This window comes from Lepidothrix coronata, unplaced genomic scaffold, assembly GCF_001604755.1.
Source record: "Lepidothrix coronata isolate B3197 unplaced genomic scaffold, Lepidothrix_coronata-1.0 Scaffold301, whole genome shotgun sequence".
NCBI lineage: Eukaryota > Metazoa > Chordata > Aves > Passeriformes > Pipridae > Lepidothrix > Lepidothrix coronata.
Window position 1 is genome coordinate 404402 of NW_016690481.1, and position 18420 is coordinate 422821.

General features: G+C 52.8%; 2 protein-coding genes across 2 annotated transcripts in view; one reads left to right on the forward strand and one right to left on the reverse strand.

Moving 5' to 3' along the window:
• AAK1 (AP2 associated kinase 1) overlaps positions 1–2125 on the reverse strand; it is an 83163-nt gene extending 81038 nt beyond the window's left edge. The window contains exon 1 of the mRNA XM_017837330.1: positions 1881–2125. Coding sequence (XP_017692819.1) covers positions 1881–2043 — 163 coding nt within the window. The 5' untranslated portion in view covers positions 2044–2125. The remainder of the gene's footprint in view (positions 1–1880) is intronic.
• Positions 2126–12089: 9964 nt separating this feature from the next.
• Positions 12090–18420, forward strand: part of ANXA4 (annexin A4) — a 12044-nt gene continuing 5713 nt past the window's right edge. Inside the window, 6 exon segments of the mRNA XM_017837371.1 lie at positions 12090–12366; positions 15579–15634; positions 16705–16780; positions 17146–17240; positions 17518–17631; positions 17806–17940. Coding sequence (XP_017692860.1) covers positions 15632–15634; positions 16705–16780; positions 17146–17240; positions 17518–17631; positions 17806–17940 — 423 coding nt within the window. The 5' untranslated portion in view covers positions 12090–12366; positions 15579–15631.

Consider the following 18420-nt stretch of genomic DNA (forward strand, 5'->3'; position numbering starts at 1 on the left):
GAGTCAGGGAGAAAATGCTGTTCACCAGCTCTCAGGCACACGTATGCAGAACTGCAGTACTTCTGCCCCACGCTGCCTCCCCAGATGACCTCCCTTTCCTACAGAGGAAATGGCATTTTCACCTCTCTGTTCCCATCAAAAGGTGACAAGCTGCAAACCCACAAAGCCACCTTGCTCTTGTCCCCTTGGAGGCTTCACTCAGCAGGCAGAAGGATTTCAGACTGCCCACAGCAGTCTAAATGTGAGGACAACACCTGTGTAGCCCATTTCACCACAAAAACTTCCTCTGCCTCACAGGAACAGATCTCAGCACCTGTATTACAGGCCTTGCTCAGCCTGTGTGGATCCAGGAGCTGCAGCCAAGCCTAGGCCGTGCTCCATCCCAGAGGCCAGCCAAGAAACCAGGAGTGGCAGGGAAAAGCCCCCCCAGGGAGCAGCTCCTCCAGGACAGCGAGGAGGGAGGGGAGGAACCTCTTCCAGGCAATCTGTGCTTCCACCTCCACCTCTGCCGAGCAGGAGGGCCCGGTGACACACAGGCTCCGCTCCCCGGTGCTGTCAGCACGGGGCAGAACCTGCCAGCAGATTACTCATCAGCACAAACAGCCTCTGCCTTCCTATGTTACAAGGATGAGGCCACCCCTCATTAAAAAAAAGACTCTGACAGCTCCTCAGGCTTAGCTCGTGTAGTTCCTGAGCTTCCAGGACCAAAAGGGCCTTGGAAATACCAGCCGAGGCGAACCTACAATGCAAATTTCAGGAAAAAAAAATAAAATCACTATAGTTACTAGTTAAAAGCCTGGTTTCAGTGCTCCTCTCAGCAGAACGCATCAGAAATCACGCCTGAAAGATGGTCACAGACCTATTTTTTTGCACGCTGTGGTGACTTCTTACAAGCCTGAACACTGGCAGCGTACACAGAGTCCCTTTTCCATTTTAGGGCTCTTTCTGTAGAAGCCAACACAGGTCCTCCCACTCAGCTCTCTCACAGCAGCTCCCCTCTCCTTCGCAATCACCAGATCAAAACAAAACACTGTTTTGACTGAAATGGCCCAGGATGCTGCAGGAGGGACCAGGAGCAGGGCTAAGGAGGCCAACATCTCTCTGAAGGTCGAGGCTAAGGTTACCAGCCAGAGCCAGCCAGGAGGCTCCTCACAGCTCCAACAAATGAAATGTAAAATGATAGTTGAAGCAGCAGAGCTGGTTACAATTAAACAAATGCCACCAGCAGCTTTGCTGCACTGCAAGGGCTGCACACGTCATGAGTTCTGTAATCCCCACGGCTCATTTTTAGTTCTTCCACTGTTTTATTTGGGGGGAAAAATACAGCAATTGGGATCAGCACTTCCCCTTGCAGAAACCCCCACGCACAGAAATCCCTCATCCCAGGTCACAGCCTACCTATGTGCATGACAGAGCTATCAGGAATTGACTCCAGCCTATAATCCTCCCTGCTTAAGGTAGGAGAGGAGGCAACAACTGAAAAAAGTTAAAGAGTGAAGGCCACTGCTTTCATTATTTACAGCACCTTGTTCTGCACCAAAGCATTTGATGGTTTTGGGGTCTGCTTGGGTTTTTTAGCTCCCACTTCAGGAGAGGTGGGAAACGATTAACTTTGAAATCCCCTCGATTTCTAAAGCATTAAAAAAAAACCAAATCTAGCAAACTCGCACTGTATTTACACATGAGAAGACCAGAAACGTCAGCTCGGAGATGCCACTGGACTGCAATTCCACCAAGGACAATGAAATATTCGGGGACCCGGGAACCGAGGGGGAGGCGGGGTGGCCGGGAGAGGCCAAGGCCTCCCTTCCCAGCCTGGGGAGGCAAAGGGGCAGGGAAGAGCAGCGCAGGCAGAGCGCTCCGAGAGGCGCCCGGCTCACCTTCCGCCAGCACCTCGTCCACCGTGACCTGGTGCCGGCCGATGCTGAAGACCCGGCCGATGTAGCCGCTGCCCGGGCCGCTGCTGCCGCCGCCGCCGCCGCTGGTGCCCGACCCGGGCCCGGAGCCGCCCTGCTCCCGGCGCGAGTCGAAGAACTTCTTCATGTCTCAGAGGCGGCGGCTCCGGCGCTGGGGGCGATGCCGGTGTCAGAGCCGAGCCCCTCCCGGCTCTGCTGAGGGGCCCCGGGGCCGCTCTCCTGGTGGGGCCGCGCCGCGCTGTCCTCGGGGGACTCACACCTGCAAAAGCACAGCGGGTGACGGGGGGCGGCGACACCCCCGCGGGGACCCCCGACCCGCGGGGAGCCGCGACCCGCAGCGCCCGTGCCCGGTACCTCGCAGCGGGCGGCGGGAGCCTCCATGCGCCCCGCGGGGCCGGCGTGCGCAGCCCCACCGGCTGGCTCACGGCGGGGGCCGGCTGCCGGCAGGGCCCGGGGCCCGCATCGCTGCCTGGCGGCGTCACCGACGGCCACCGAGCCCGTCAGGGAGCGGGACGCGGGCAGGGACCGACCCCGCCGCCGCCGCCCCCCGCCGGCCCCATCCGACCACGAAACGGGCCGTCACAGGAAGTCCCGGCTGCCGGCGGGAGCGCCGCCCCCGCGCCTCCGCCAGCCGCAGGGCCGAGCCCCGCCGCCGCGGGCTGTGCCGCTGCCCGAGGGTGTCCCGTCCCGGGGTGCCCCGTCCCGGGATGTCCCGCCCGGCCCGGCCGCAGCCCCCCAGCGCGGGGCACCCCCGCCCCACAGCGCGGCGCGGGGGGAGCGGGGGCTCGGCGGGATGGCGGCCCTGCGCAAGGCACGCTGGGAGCGGTAGTTCTCCGGCGCCGGCGGTGGTGGCGCTCTAAGGGCAGCGCGGACTACAGCTCCCGGCGTGCCCCGCGGCTCCGCGGCCGGCAGGGGGCGCTGTGTGGCGGGGCCGTGGCGGAGCCCCCGGGCCGGGGTCGCCCCTCAGAGCGGCCGGGCCGGGCCCGGCCCCAGGGACAGCGGAGGGGCCCCACGGGACGGGTGTCCCCCTCGCCGCGAGGGACGGGTGCAGGAGTCCTGTCCGTGAGCATCCACGGCCCGCGCTGGCGCTTTGCCTGGTGGCGGCTGTTTTATGTTTGGTTTTGAAATAATGTGCTAAACTCGGTGGTTTTGTGATATAATAATAGAAGGCCATTGCTGTGACATCTTGGTTTTTGACCTGAAGCACGAGGCTTATCCTCGCACAGGCCCTGCTGCCTCGTTTGAGATCCCCGAAAACTCTATAAAAGAGAGGTTTTCCAAGCTCTCAAAACGTGTTTAGTGTTTTAAACCTGGCAGGTGGTTTTGCAAAGCCTGCGCCTTGGACTGACTGTTAAATGACATGTCCTCCCCACCCCAGTACCTCCCACAGCTCATCCACAGAGCCCAAAGCCCCTGGGTTAAGCTTTGGAGAGGTATAGATTAGCTCAAATCTTGTGAAATGTCCTTTAAATTTAACCACTTTGGGGTTTTTTTAGCCTTTTTCCTTCAGAACCCATGAGATTTTCCCAGCCCATGACATCCACAGCAGCTGACTCCTCTCCACCAGCATCAGAGATGGCCAAAGCTGGGATTTGAAACAAAAGAGGGAAACATTGAAATGGCAAAAATTGGTTTTCCCAGAAGGAGGACCCAGATTTAACAAAGCCCGAGGAGCTTGTGGCTCCAGAGGAATTCCTCCATGACGCACCTCTCTCCTTCCTCCCTCCGGCTGGGACACAGGAGGAAACAAAAGCACGCTCCCATTTTCCAGGTGACTATTATTTCCTGTATTATGGCAATAACTACAGCCATCCTGCTGACAGCCCCTGTCCCCAGGCCAGGCCTGCTTACTGTGGGATGACAAAAATGTTTCCACACACACGGCCCTTTTTCTTCATCCTGCCTCTCTTTTGGGCACAGGCTTCCAGCAATGCCAACGAGATTGGATCAGCATGTTGTAAATGGATCTAATTGGTTTTGTCCCCTGGTGTTTGATGACTTTTAAGATGGGTATGGCTCTCAGAACAGGCAAGTAGAATTTGTTACCACAGGCTGGGGGTGCTGTTTAGCACCTGGATCTAACAGCAGGTCACTGTACAGTTGTTTCTCTGCTGAGCCACTGAGCCTCTTCACTGTGGGTAAGTGCTACACCTCTTCATCATCCTTGTCCTCAGCAGCTCTGGTAGGTAAGGGCCCACCAGCCCACCCTGCAGACCTCAGAGTCCTCCTTGACCACCTTTAGCCACCCATAACTCGTAGGGTGCTTCAGAGTGGCTCCTGGCTGCACCTCATTTCCAAGTGTCGTGTACAAGACACCCCAAATGCACAGAGCTGGAACTGCAGTCATTTCAGCCAGGCAGCCAACACATGTGTGAAAACAGTCCTTTTTCATCTGACAGGCTTTAATCTTCATCAAACCTGCTTGTGGTTTGGGGCTCTGTGATGGATTTCCAGTGGTCAATACAGAGGGTTCACTTGCCCTTCAGAATAAATATGAACTGGGTGAAGTCTTGGCTGCTTCTATCCATGTTTTTTTATTATTTTTTTAATCCCTCTACCCTGTGAAAGATCCCCAGGCATCTCTCAAGACTGAGCTAAAACACCCAGTGCAAAAAACTGAGTCCCATCATCGGGGATTTCTGGGGACTCTGCAGAACTGAACAATTTCCAAGGAAATTGGGCATCTCTGTACAGTACAGGGAAATGAGTCATTTCCAACCGAAGCAGATAAAAGCCTCTGCGTGCAGAGAGCTGCAGATGCAGTGCTAAGCCTCCTCCCTGGCTCTGAGAGGCTTTTTTTAACTGTACCTGCGGTGCAATGCAGTGTCAGCCCCACGCACGGCTGGGGCTCTGGGGCTCTGGGGCTCAGCCCACAGCCCCCAGTCCCACCCGGGACCACTGTGGGGAGCAGGAGCACGGCAGGAGCCCATCCCCGGCTGCAGATGCTGAGGAGATTCGTTATTCCAGAAGGCACGAGGCTTGGCTGCGCTGCTGGAATCCCAGTGACCTTCACAGGGATCAGAGGGAACTGAGCCTGAAAGCTCTTAGTGAAAAAGCTGATCAGGGGCTGCCAGCACAGACATGGCCTGTGCTCCTCCCATGTGAGCCTGGAACAACTCGAGAGTGCTCCCAGAATTGTCCCACTGCAGAGAGGAGCCTCATTCTGACTAACACAGTCCATTCTAAACACCAAACTTCAGCTGCTAAAATCCCTTGACACGAGGTTTAAAATACCCAAGCCCCAGTGGTGTGGTCAGCAGAACTGCTTCCCTGCACATTGTCTCCCTGATCCCTGCTTCTCCTGCGCTGCACAGAAAATGCATTCAAATCCCAGGAAGAAGTACATTAATACAGCTGCATCCCTCTTCATCAAACTTTCCAGACAGCTCAGCGTTTTCTAAATAAAAACACGCGCTTGGAAAGGTTTCCTGCAGCCCCCGAAAGGCGAGGGCAACACTGGCCTCTTCTGGAGAGCTCGAGAAGCGGCAGCGAGGTAGAAAAGAGCTGGCACAGCTTCCTGTGCTTGGTGACACTTAACTGTCCAGGGGAAACAAAGTAATGGTCACATTTTCCTGAATTCAGCGCATAATAATTAAGCCTTATCACCCGGTTATTTTTACCGTGATAAGGACGTTGGGAGAGCGACTTTTCACACGGGCAGCCAGTGATAGGACAAGGGATATCAGTCTTAAACTGAAAGAGGGGAGATTTAGGTTAGATATTTAAGAAGAGATTCTTCCCTGGGAGGGTGGGGAGGGCCTGGCACAGGTTGCCCAGAGAAGCTGTGGCTGCCCCATCCCTGGAAGTGTCCAAGGCCAGGTTGGACAGGGCTTGGAGCAACCTGGGCTAGTGGAAGGTGTCCCTGCCCATGGCAGCGGGTGGGACTGGAGGGGCTTTAAGGTCCCTTCCAGCCAAAACCATTCAATGAGTCTGTGATTCTCTGTCCCCTTAAACACACACATTTACTGCAAAGAAATCTGTTGAGCTTCTCACCAGCTAAAGAGCAGAGCCACTGTTCTATCCATCTCTCTTTCTTCCCATGATTTTCTGGAATCCAAGCATTTCTTTCCAAGTCCAAGTGACCCCTAAACACTACCAGTATGACCAGAAAAACCACTCTTCTTCATCACTCTCAAGGAAAGGTCAGTTCTCAAGCATGCTGTCACAGAGATAGGAATTTGGCTGGGTTCAGATTTGTGCAGAGGAACAAAAAGACTCCAAAACTCACAGCTGTATTTTCCTGTGTAAAAAATGGAAGTTTCCTCCTCTTTGGTGCTCCTGTTTGCCCTTGTGGGAGATACTCGATGGTTCCAGCAATGGGTGCACTTCCTGCAGCTAGAAGCCAACACCTTCCATCCGATGGTAATGGCAGTGCTGGCCTGTAAATGAATATAGAGTAGGCACACATGGAAATAATGGAGCTGACTGAGCCCTGCAGGCTCGTGCCTGTCAGATGCAACAGCCTGGATTGACATCCATAGGATGGACCACTGGGTCACAAAGAGCCTTGTTTCCCAAGGAGCATCCCTTTGCACCACAACTCCACACTCCTCTTGAAAGCAGCTGTTGTTATGCTAAGGGAAACGTGCAGGTTGGCTCTCCCTGAGAAGGGATTTATCAGCTGTGTTTCAAGTGTCTGGGTCCTGAGTGGCCCCTCAGGCTCCCCTTGCCCCAGGCAGCCTCACCTGGCTCTGCTCACACCCTTTGCCCACCGACCATTGTTTAAATGCAGGGCCAGGGGAGCCCCTTTTTTTTTTAGGGAACTGCAGGGTAGGCCTGGCTGTTGCTCTGAGATTAGCTCAGCTGGTTGGAGCTAATAATGCCAAGGCTGGGGGTTTGATCCCTGTATGGGAAGTGAATGCACTTAAGAGTTGGACTCGATGATCCTGTGGGTTCCTTCCAGCTCAGAGTGTTCTGTGAATTTTGACTTTGCTGGGTGAGCCCTGGTGCCCTGTTGTAAGTCCCCCTGGTTTCTCAGTGTGTCTGCCTTGGTTTTCTGGGTAGGCTCTGGCCTTGCTGCCTGGCTTTGCCTCCTGATCCCTGCGTGGATGATGAGGCTGGTTGCTGCCCTGACTATGGGAGAACTAAGTCCTATGTACGAGCTTAACTGGTAGCATCCTGTGCTCCTGGTTTGTGTGCTCCTGTGCAGCAGCCCTGCTCGTGTTGCTTTTTAGCACTAGATCCATCATGTTAAGATCATAGAATCCCAGAATGGTTTGGATTGGAAGGGACCTTAAATATGATCTAATTCCAACCCCCCCCATGGGCAGGGACACCTTCCCCTAGACCAGGTTGCTCCAAGCCCTGTGCTTAACATTTTTTTCCTTGCTCCAAGCACTGCATCAGCCAGTGTTTCTGTCCCTTTTACCTGAAGGAATGACTGTGTGTGTGCCTTAGAAGCCACCCTGAGCTGGGCAGTCAGAGCTGTTTCCATCCCCTGGAACTGGGTTACAGCCACGTTGCAGAGCAGTAAGATAGAACTACACAGAGGCAGATATTAATTAAGAAGAAAAAAGTGAAAGCTACTTGTTTCCTCTTCAGAACTATATGTATGCTAATTAAAGTAAACATTCATTAAGCCCATTAAATGAAATTTTGGGTTGATAATGCATTTAAGGCTGCAGGAAGCAGTGGTGTAGCAGTTCATAGCCTGCAGCTTTGGGGAAGGGGGGGGTCACGTTGGACCACAAATAATATCCAGCCTCCACAGGGCACTGGGAGTTTCCCTGACTGATCATCTCCAGGGAGCTGGCAAATGCCCTGAGGCCTGGGCCTTAAATGATATCAGTTAGTCTTGGTAGAGAGGATGTTGAACATACATTACAGTTTGTACAAAGAATTATAAGTGCAACTGCAGTGGTCTAGCCTGTCTCTTGTCCTTGATGTAATCAGGCTATACCACAACATGCAGTGTAATTCATAAAATCATGGAATGGGTTGGGTTGGGAGGAGCCTTAAAGCCCATCCAGTCCCACCCCCTGCCACAGGCAGGGACACCTTCCACTGCTCCAGGTTGCTCCAAGCCCTGTCCAGCCTGGCCTTGGACACTTCCAGGGATGGGGCAGCCACAGCTTCTCTGGGCAACCTGTGCCAGGGCCTCTCCACCCTCACAGCCAAGAATTTCTTCCCAGTATCCCATGTAACCCTGCCTGCTGTCAGTTTAAAGCCATTCCCCCTTGTCTTGTCGCTCCAGGCCCTTGTTCAAAGCCCTCCACAGCTCTCTTGGAGCCCCTTTAGGCCCTGGAAGGGGCTCTCTGGTCTCCACAGAACCTTCACTTTTCCAGGCTGAACAACTCCAGCTCAGCCTGTCTCCATAGGGGAGGCACTCCAGCCCTCCCAGTGAGTAATGGCAATGGCTTATCAGGCAGCCCTAGATCCTGTGGTGATTCCTGTGTGCCTTTTGCCACAGCCTGTGCCTCAGGCTCTGCTGGGGACCTTACAGCAGCCCTGATTTCCCCAGCTCACTTTGAACAGTGGAAGGTGGGACAACACAGGGATCAAAAGCAAAGGACAACTTCTATGACTGCAGGGGGCTTTTCTGAAGGTAAAAGTGTCACCCCACAAGCGCCTGATCATGCTCCTCACCCCACTCTGGAGGTGTTTGCTGACTGCCCTCCCCTTTGGATGGATGCACGGACACAGGCAGCCCACCACACAGTCAGATCGTGATGGCCCTGGGCTGTTTGCCTTCCCTGCTGTTTATAGCTTCAGGGCATGAAAGAAAACAGCAGACTGGGCTGGTGGCCACGTGCAGCCTGGAGTTCCTCTGTGGGAGGAAGGCAGAGCATGTGGGCACCTCCGCCAGTGTGAGCACAGTGTGTGCTGGGGGACAGCGTGGGGAGAGCGCCCAGAGCGGCAGCATCCGAGGTGCTGTGGGAGCTGGCAGTGTGAGGAACTGTGAGAGCAGCCAGGATCCCCTCCTGTGTGCTGCACAGCACCCCCAGATCACACCCCTGTCATTGAAGCACACCTGAAACAGGGAGTTTGACTCCTGGCTCTCTCACACGCTGCTCACTCCTCTCTCCCCTTACATTGTCCAAGGCTTGTGGGCCACCAAGTCCAAGTGGGCTCTTGTTTTACAGGCACTTTGGGTTACAGGGACTACCTCAAATCACTTCTGCTCCCCAGTCCCTTCCTGGCCTTGTGTGACATGTATGTTTATGTAATCTACCCAGAGAGCCCTTGACTGGCACAGCAGTGCTGGTAGGCTGTGCTAAGGGCTCTAAATCTGCCTGGATTGCTGAAGGGGGGAGTACTGCACATTCCTCTGGTAATACTGACTGTAAAAACAGTGTTTCTAATGGTAGTGGTGAGTAATGAAGAGCTAAGAACTTTCATTTCTTACATGAACGGGAATAGTTCAGTCTTCCCACCTCACATAAGCACTGCTTACCTACTTCTGTGAGTGTGTTTCATCTCCCTTCTCTCTTGTGTTAAAAGGGCTTTGCTCCAATCATAGAACAAAAGCTTCAGGCTGGCTCTTCCTAAGGTCTTCCCCCAAACACCTCTGCTTCTCCCTCTGACTTGTGGAAATGGACGTTTCACTTTACATGGTGCTGAACTGGAGACACCCTTGCTCTAAGGGTCAGAAGTGCCCCTGCACCTCTGCAGTGAGCCCTGACAGCTGGGATTCACTTTGAGGTTATTATGATATTCATACACAGAACACGAGAATTCTTTACCCTCTTACCACCACAGGAAAGTCAGTGCTTTAGAAAAGCAAGGCTGGTTTTCAGCCTCCACCCCACCCTCGGGTGCTGCTGCTATGGAGACAGCACTGCCTGAGCTGCAGCATCCAACACAGCTCCCACAGCACTTGTGCAACCCTTAAATAGCCCCATTGTAGGGGCTGCTGCTTGCAAACTGCTGGTGCTCCTGTATAAAAACGAGCACCTTCCTTATGAGCTCCTAAAAGTGCCTGCTTGATCCCCAAAGGCCCAAATTCTGGCCCCCACTTGATGAATGACTTCATTAGTGCCAAGATTTGGAGCTCAGTGAGTGGGTGAGGCTGTTCCTCTAAAGCTAAAGGCAGGTACTTGGTAATCATAGGACACACTGAAAATCTCTCCTTCCAGCACAAGGCTCCTCTGCTCTCTGAGGTGCAAATTTAAAGGCCAGGTCCTTTGGGCAAAAACAAATGCTGCCATTTTCAAGAGGCTCAGCTCTGTTGTCATTGTGGGACTTTGAATAAACACCCCCTTCCTGATGGGCTGCTGCTTGAGCTCTATTTACAAAATACACACTGCCCTGCCTTTCTGTGACCTTTAATTTTTATTAGGTGTTTTGTAGAGGGGAGAACAGCAGGATGGAGTGGGAACAGAGAGCAGGTGTGTAACCACATAGAGTCTGGGGCTTTAAGAGCTTTATTACAGAGGGGCAAACAGGAAATGTCCATGAACAGAAAAGCAACGTGCTCTGTCACTGCACTGAGAGGAACTGTGGGCTTGTCCTTTGCTGTCCCTCTTTCGATGCAAGGACAGCAAAGCTATGCCAGACAGTCTTCAGCTGGAGACGCTGAAGGATAACCACAGCTTCTCCATCCTTTCAGAGATGAAAACACATGGAAAGCTGAGCAGACTCCACACAAAGGGCTCCTGGAGAGACAAAGCTTTGTCACCTGAGCCTCGGGTAGGAAAATACAGCAACAACCCTTCGCCTTCCTGAAGGGAACAGCTCCTGTAGCAAGGTACAACAGGGTTCCCTAAATCCCTGTCCTTCCATCCACCTTCCAGAGAAGCTCAGCCAACTCTCAGCACGCTCAGAAGCTTTTGTACTTTTGTTTTCCTTTCTGGTCCAAATAATCGTGACTGTCTGAATCAGATGGCTCCAGAGCCAGCATCCACAACCAGCCAAGATTACAGGGAACTCAGCTGTGTGTTGCATCAGGATCAGGCTTCTGAATGGACTACACTTACATGACTGATTCTGGGTGGCCAAAAACATCCACACAAACACTATGTATCGGCAAGTATTCCTCCTCTCCCAGGGAGAAAGAAAAGGTTAAATTATGCAAATGATGAATGGCAGGATTGGTGCAATACTTAAAGGATAAATAACTTGCAAAGAAAATTAACAACTCATGGTCTTAAATAATTACTCTTGCACATACCAATGACTGCAGTGTCAGAGCCTTCCAGTCCTCGGGGCTGAAGAGGCTGGGAAGCAAACAGAAGGATGAAGCTTTTTAAAATACACAGGCTAAAAATATCCCAGGCAACATAAAATGGAGAAACACAGCAGTTCTGCTGGTGGATTAAAACAGGCCCAGAGCAGGGAATGCTGACGTGAGAGGAAGGGATGAGAATGGAAACTTTCGTAGACGTAGGAAAGAGAAGTTTCTCCTTAGCGACAGTTGGCAATATGTACCATCCCCCTGAATCCTGCTCAGGGGAAAGTGCCAGATTTTGCAAGGAAAGAGGCTCTGCAGTGGAAAAAGAGAGGGCTGGAGGTTTGAACCTGCTTTTGCTGTCACCCTGGTCCGTGTCCCCCTGGTGCTGGGCTCCACGGGGCAGTTCTGGGAGGCTGAGCTGTAATAAATAAACCACACAGCTGCATCCCAGCTGCTAAATTTAGGTCCCTTCCAGCAAAAGAGCATGTGCAAAGAGGCACGGGGGTGAGATAGAGCTGTCCTATGAGCTGGAAAAAAGAACCTGAGAGGGCTGATTTACTCATTTTAAAAATGGTACTTTTGGCATCAGAGGAGACCAAAATCCCTGAGGATAAACACTTGAAGACAAGCTATGTATTATTCAAGGCTGATTTCCCTGTCAGCCCCATGAGCATGGCCATGGCTGACCCTGTCAGGGTCACATCGGGGTAAGACTGAAGTCCCTTTGCCTGAAGGGTTTTGACTTGAGGGCAGTGCCACATATCAGGGCAAAATTAATAATCTTTATGCAGATAATCATTCTTACAGAAATCGTGGCCGTTTGTGACACAGAGCTCTTAGACAAGGGGGAATGATGCCGCAGACCCCGAGAGGTGCAGTGGGAGCAAAGGAGACACGACACGGGGAAGAAAAACAACACGGGGGAGGAACAGGAGTTCTTGTTCGAGGCTGCTCTGCCCGTGTGCTCCTCACCGTCGTCCCCCTCGCTCCCCCCTCGGCTGTGCCCTGCTCCAGACAGCACAGGATGAGGGATCAGAGGCTGCAGCCACAGCCCCTCTCTGTTCCCGAGATTTTTACGGGGAACGCCGGGGAGCGTGGAAGCCATTCCAGCCTGTCAGTCCTCCGAGTAACCCCAAAAGTGCAGTTCCTGCCTGGAGTGAGGCTCCCCGGAACCTCCCCTGCCCTGGTTTACAGCCCACTGCTCGGGAAGGGCAGTGAGGGCTGGATCGCCCTCCCGTCACTGCCGTGCGGGTCCCACCCCGCTCCAGGGCGGGGACTTTGCCAGCCAGGGCAGCCCCGGAGCTCTCCCGATCCGCGCCAGGGCACGGGCTGGGACAGCGGGTGAGTGCCAGCGAACCGGGGGTGTCCCCGGCCGGCGGGGCCGGGACGGTGCCCGCGCTGTGCCCGGAGCGCAGCGGCCGTGCCAGGGCACTGGGGCAGCCCCGGCGCTCGGCCCGGGCTCGGGACCGACGGGCAGGCGGGTCGTGGGGAGGGAGAAGGTTCCTGACCCTTCCCGGGCACGGGGAGCTCAGGGTTGGGTTCCTCCTCCTGCCATGCCCGGGCTGGCGCGTCCTCCCCGCGGGATGCTGGAGGGCGGGGGGCACGGCAGGGGTGGGCGACAGGCTAAATGAGAAGTACAAGGCCATAAACATTATCTTCTTGTTCGTTTTGCGGGCAGTGGCCAGCTAAAGGTCGTGGTTTGGGAGGCGCGGGGATGTTTCGGCTGGCTCGGGGCAGAAGGGAGATCCTCCCTGAGCTGCAGATGGGGCCGGGATCGGAGCCGGGAGCCCCGGAGCTGCTCGGGACACCCCTGGAGCACATCCAGCACATCGGCGGCAGTGCCGGGGCAGTGGAAAAGCCGAGCCGTGCAGGGTGTGGGTGGTGTTTGGGTGAACGTGCCCGGAACGGGAGAACTCGTCAGACGAGTCCAGCGTTGGCCTCCGCGGGAATGGGTGACAAAGCAGCGGCTTTCACTCCAGAGCCGAGGTGTGGGACTGGCAACACGCTGTGAGCTCAAACTGGGCAAAATACCCCGTGTTTATATCCTGTCGAGCTGTTGGGAGCTTTGCTTGCTGGTACCTGGGTGTGCTCTGAGCAGAGTCAGGAAAACCTGATTCAGAGCAAGCCTAGGCTTGATTTTGCAGAACACGGGATAGTCTCAGCAATTTTCTGATAAATTAAGTTTATTCTGGATTCAGCTTTTAGAGGATATTGATATGGACTTATAACTGCCTGCCAGGAAAAGATCATCCGTGGAAAAAAATTGAGTGATGGGATGGATGCTTGCACTCTGTCTTCTGGGCACAGTGTTTTGAGCCTGTTCTAAGCCAGGTTTACTGTGTCAGGCCTTTATTCTGGGGTGAAGCAAATAACATAAGGGCACCATAGGACTGGCTGGCTGCCCCTCTGCATGCATAGTTTAATTCTTCAAACCATGGAGTGAGGTGTTGCTCCTATCCTGAAGCTGGTTTTCCCTGATGGAGCTGCAGGCCAGGAACTGTGTTAAGCTGCTGAGCACTGGCAAATCTGCTGAGCAATTCCTTTCTCTCTCTGCTAACCAAGGGGTGACTTAGGAGGGCTTTATTCACCTAAAGCCCTGGCCTGAGCAGTGTGTGCAGACACCTTTGGCTCTGAAAGGGTCACAGGGGCAGGGGCCAGTGCTGGACTGCTGAACTCCCCCCCCGTAACTTCAGTGGCTCATTCACAGAAATACTTCCAGAACAAACCAGCATCTGCAGCTTGAGCAGTGGGGTTTGCAGTGCTGCCTTTTGCAGTGCTCTGCTCTTTAGACTCTCAGTGATGTTCACTGGATGAAGAAATAAGAATCTTGCAGTCAGTAGTCAATGTGATATTTCTGCTGGAAATGGATACTGTGAGAGCATTTGCCCCCAGTCCAGTCCATGCAGCCTCTCCTCGTGGTCTGTCTCCTTCCTGCCAGTTCACTTGCACTCAGAGTTTCTCTGCCTCCCACCCCCTTTCCCTTGTTTCTGACCTTTCTTTTGCCCTTTAATTGACTTGCTGAACCAGCCTGTCTGATGTTCCTGCTGCTGTGTGCAAAGCAGCTGGATGGTAGAACTGCATCATAAAAACATCAGTGAAACCTGAAGCCTGTATTTAGTATCTGGCAAAAGCAAATAAAATTGGCTTTTTGCTTCTGTGAAAGATTAGAGAAGAGCAAACATGACTTTTCTGAGGCCTAGGTCATAATCTGAACACTGAAATTTATGACCAGATGAAAGAAAGCAAACACAACATTAATAATTTCCATATGTTACCTGATTGCACAGGGTGTAGTGACGTAGAGATGACCTGGGGAACACTGGGGAGTGCCCCTGAGTAACATCCCTGGCGGGTGTCACCCTGTGAGTTAACCGGCCTGCACAGCACTGCCTGTGCATCCCAGATGTGCAGGAGTCATGTGGAGCATGAGCAAACACACTCCTGCTCTTGCACAACTGCCTGGGCTCATGGAGAGCAGCTACTGAGCACCACGAGGAGAGATGTCATCCACTGCTGGCACCTCTGCCTCTGCTCCAGGGCTTTAGTGTGAGACCTCACTCCATCCTGGAGTAAAACCACCCAGGGCTGGTGGGTGGCCTTTACTTGCTGTCCCTGTGTTTGCATCTCTTATTTTTTATTTAATTCCACTCCTCTGTGTGTATGTATTGCCTGCCTTTCCTAACTCCTCTCCTGTGATGCTGGGATAACTTGAGTTGCAGGGAGGTGAACCTTGTCCTGGTACTTGACATCCTGTCAGATGATCAGGGATATGGGAAAATAATTTGGGTGTGTTGATGTATGAGCTGTACACATGAAAATAAAATTATGAGCAGAAATAAGAACCATGGCCAGACAGCAATTAATCTTTGGTGGTTTTGAGGGCTTTGCCAGCTAAAACTGCAGCTCTACGAGGAAGAACACACTGCACCAAACTGAGGTGTTGAATACAAAGTGTTTCATTAAAATATAAAGAGGGGAAGTAATTCTCCTGCCCCAGTGCTCGAATGAGGTTATCCTTTGTTTGCTCATCTACACCACGACGTTGTCTCTGCCTCCCAGGCAGGATCCATGAAGGCTTTTAGGGCTGCATGGGCACCCTCACCCTCTTCACCGTCACCCTTCTTCACCCTCACCCTCTTCACCCTCAGGCTCTCACCCGCCAAGGTGAGACCCGTGTGTTTTGGAGGACACGGAATCCAGCCTGTTCTCTTTGCTCTTTGCAGGGTGACACTGTCTGCTTCTCCTTGTAGCCTCAGGCAGGCTGTCACAAATGTGGCAGTAGTAAAGAATCCTATTAAATTACCAGTGCTAATCACCTGTCTGCCCAGCAGGTCCCTTCCAGCCTGGCTCTGGCCCTGTGCTGTCCTCATCCAGCCTTTGCTCAGTGCAGAGCGGGGCTGCAAAGGAGGCTGCTCGGGGCGTTCACTTCAGTGTGGCTTTTAGTCCTCAAAGAATTAGAGGGTTACTTCACCAGCCCCACTAACCTGCAAGGGTAGGTGTAGTCTATTAATTATTTGCTGGAAAACTAACACTCCCTGTGTTTTTTATTGCAGCTGTCTGAGTGCCTGGGACACGGACAATACCAGATTGACCAGACCCCAGCACGATGGTGAGTGTGTGTGTTTGCTGTGCCACCCTGTGCCAGGCCTTTGCTCCCACCACGTACACGTGGGCAGTGGAGCTCAGATAAGGACCCAGCAGGAAGAATGCTGTCACTGTCTGTCCCTTCATGGGGGGGAATTTATCACCTCTCTCTGCTTCCTCATACTAAATAATGACCCACACATACGGGCTTTTCCGTTTGGGGAGTTAATGGAAAACCAGTCAGATATCAGGTAGTTCAAAGAGCAGGAATTTCTCTAGATGAACTTCCTGGGTTTATTCTTTCCAGGTTGAATCCAGTTCCACCCTGCTGCCATGGACAGGGACACCTTCCACTAGAGCAGGTTGCTCCAAGCCCCAGCCTGGCCTTGAACACTTCCAGGGATGGGGGAACACTTCCAGGGATGGGGGAACACTTCCAGAGATGGGGGAACACTTCCAGAGATGGGGGAACACTTCCAGGGATGGGGGAACACTTCCCTGTCACTGTTTCAGAAAGCCCGACCCATGTGAATGTTAAGTGATGTTTTGCTGAGGATTTTCCTGAGAACATGAGAGCTTTGTAAGAGACAGTGTATTCCCCCAGAAATGGCACTGGACAGGAGGCAGGAGGAAGCTATTTGTGAATCTCCATTTTGGGTAAAACACTGCACTTCCTGGTGCGTTTATTTAACAAAATGATGGTCCTTGGCTGCTCTTGGAGAATTCAGAAATAGGGCTTTGATGGGAACCTTTCTTCTATGATTTACATGGAAAACTGCTGGGAAGAAGCTGGATGAACAGAGGTGTTAGGCTGTGTGCCATTCTTTGACTGGAAACTAGATACTCCAGGGGCATCCACATTAAGATATTTTCTTCTGTGTCCCTGTGGCTTATTTCTTATGTGGCTGGGATATCCCTCTAGAACAAACCATTTCTGTTTAGGATGGAACCCTGGTATAAAATCACTCATGTTTGGTGAGTGGACTTTACACTGTCACTGTGTTTGCATCTTTTGAATATTCTTTGTTTCTAGTTCACCTCTGTGTATGTATGACTTTGTGTCTGCCTTTCATAACTCCTCTCCTGTGGGTTTAGGCAACAATCAAGGGAGTCTCGAGCTTCAGTGCTGAGCAAGAGGCACAGGCACTAAGGAAGGCCATGAAGGGACTTGGTAAGTTGCTTTCCCTCCACTGTTAAACCCTCCTTCATGCCCCTGGAGATTGGGAATGTTTTTATGGTGTTTGTTGGAGGGGAAATCCAGCCCTTGGAATCACCCCACTGCCCTGTGAGAGGGCACTGGAAGGAACTGAGTGACTTGAACCTCACTGGAAATCCAAGTCTTGGCCATAGTGAGGCTCTTGTTTTCCCTCCCCTGTGGGGTGGTCCTGCCCTGCTGGGGCTGTGCTGAGGCACTGCTGCCCAGCTGAGAGCCAGCTGGTGTGCTGGGGTGTGAGGGCTGTGTGGGTAATGGCACAGCCTGGACACGGGACTGCTTCTTGAACAAGCAGCTTGACTGGTTTCCATTGGTTTCTTCAGGCACAGATGAAGATGCCATCATTGAGACCTTGACCAAACTGAACGTTTCCCAACGCCAGCAAGTTCTGATCACCTATAAAAGCACTATTGGCAGGGTAGGTGTTCTTCAGAGACCGGTGACTGTGGCTTGAATTGGAAGTTGCAGACATTTTTTGGGTTGTGTCACTGGGGTGAAATGTGAACAACATCCAGTCTCCATGGCAGCGTGATCAGCACAAGCTTTCCTTGGCCAGGTTTATTTTGGTCTTGTTCACTTCTGAGTAACTGTTTATCCAAGGAGGACTGGAGCATGAAGAAAATTGTGAACAAGTTCTTCCTGTTCTCAAAAGCTGTATTTTCTCTCACCTCCTTTCCTCTCTCTCTGTCTTCTAGGATTTGATTGATGACTTGAAGTCTGAGTTGAGTGGGAATTTTGAAAAGGTGATTGTTGGTTTGATGACTCCAACCACCATGTACGACGTGCATGAGCTGAGGAGGGCTCTAAAGGTTTGGAAATCTTCTTTTGTGTTTCTTAAGTTGCGGTCAATTCTGTATGATATGGTATAATTGTACATTTATTATTAATTTCTTATTATTAACTTAAATATAACAAACAGAAAGTCATAGTTGCCCATCCAAACACTTGTCATAGTCTTGGATCTTGTCTTTGCCACCCCCCAGGGAGCAGGAACAGATGAAGGCTGCCTGATTGAAATCCTGGCCTCTCGCACCAACGGGGAGATTCGGCAGATCAACGAGAACTACAAACTCCGTATGTGGAGCACTCTGCAGTCACACTGACTGGGCACTGGGGGTGTGCAGGGGGGTGGAGAGGAAGGAGAAGGGTCTGTCAGCCTCAAGGACTAGAATTTCACCCAGAAATGGAGTGGGTGTAAGTAAAGCAGGGTGGGGTGGTTGGGTCTGTCAGCTGGACATCTGTCCCTGGGTGGATCTTCTGCCAGTTACATCCTGGCTGTGCTTCTTAACGTTGCCCTGTGCCACTCCATATGGAATGCTGTGATGAAAGCCAGGAAGGCCAAGGGTAATCCTGGCTTGTACCAGCCCTGGTGTGGCAGCAGGACCAGGGCAGTGACCATCCCCCTGTGCTGGCACAGCTGAGGCACCTCCAGTCCTGGGGTCAGTTTTGGATTCCTCAGGACAAGGGAGACACTGAGGGGCTGAAGTGTGTCCAGGGAAGGGAACGGAGCTGGGAAGGGGCTGGAGCAGCAGGAGCAGCTGAGGGAGCTGGGGGGGCTCAGCCTGGAGAAAAGGAGGCTCAGGGGGGACCTTCTGGCT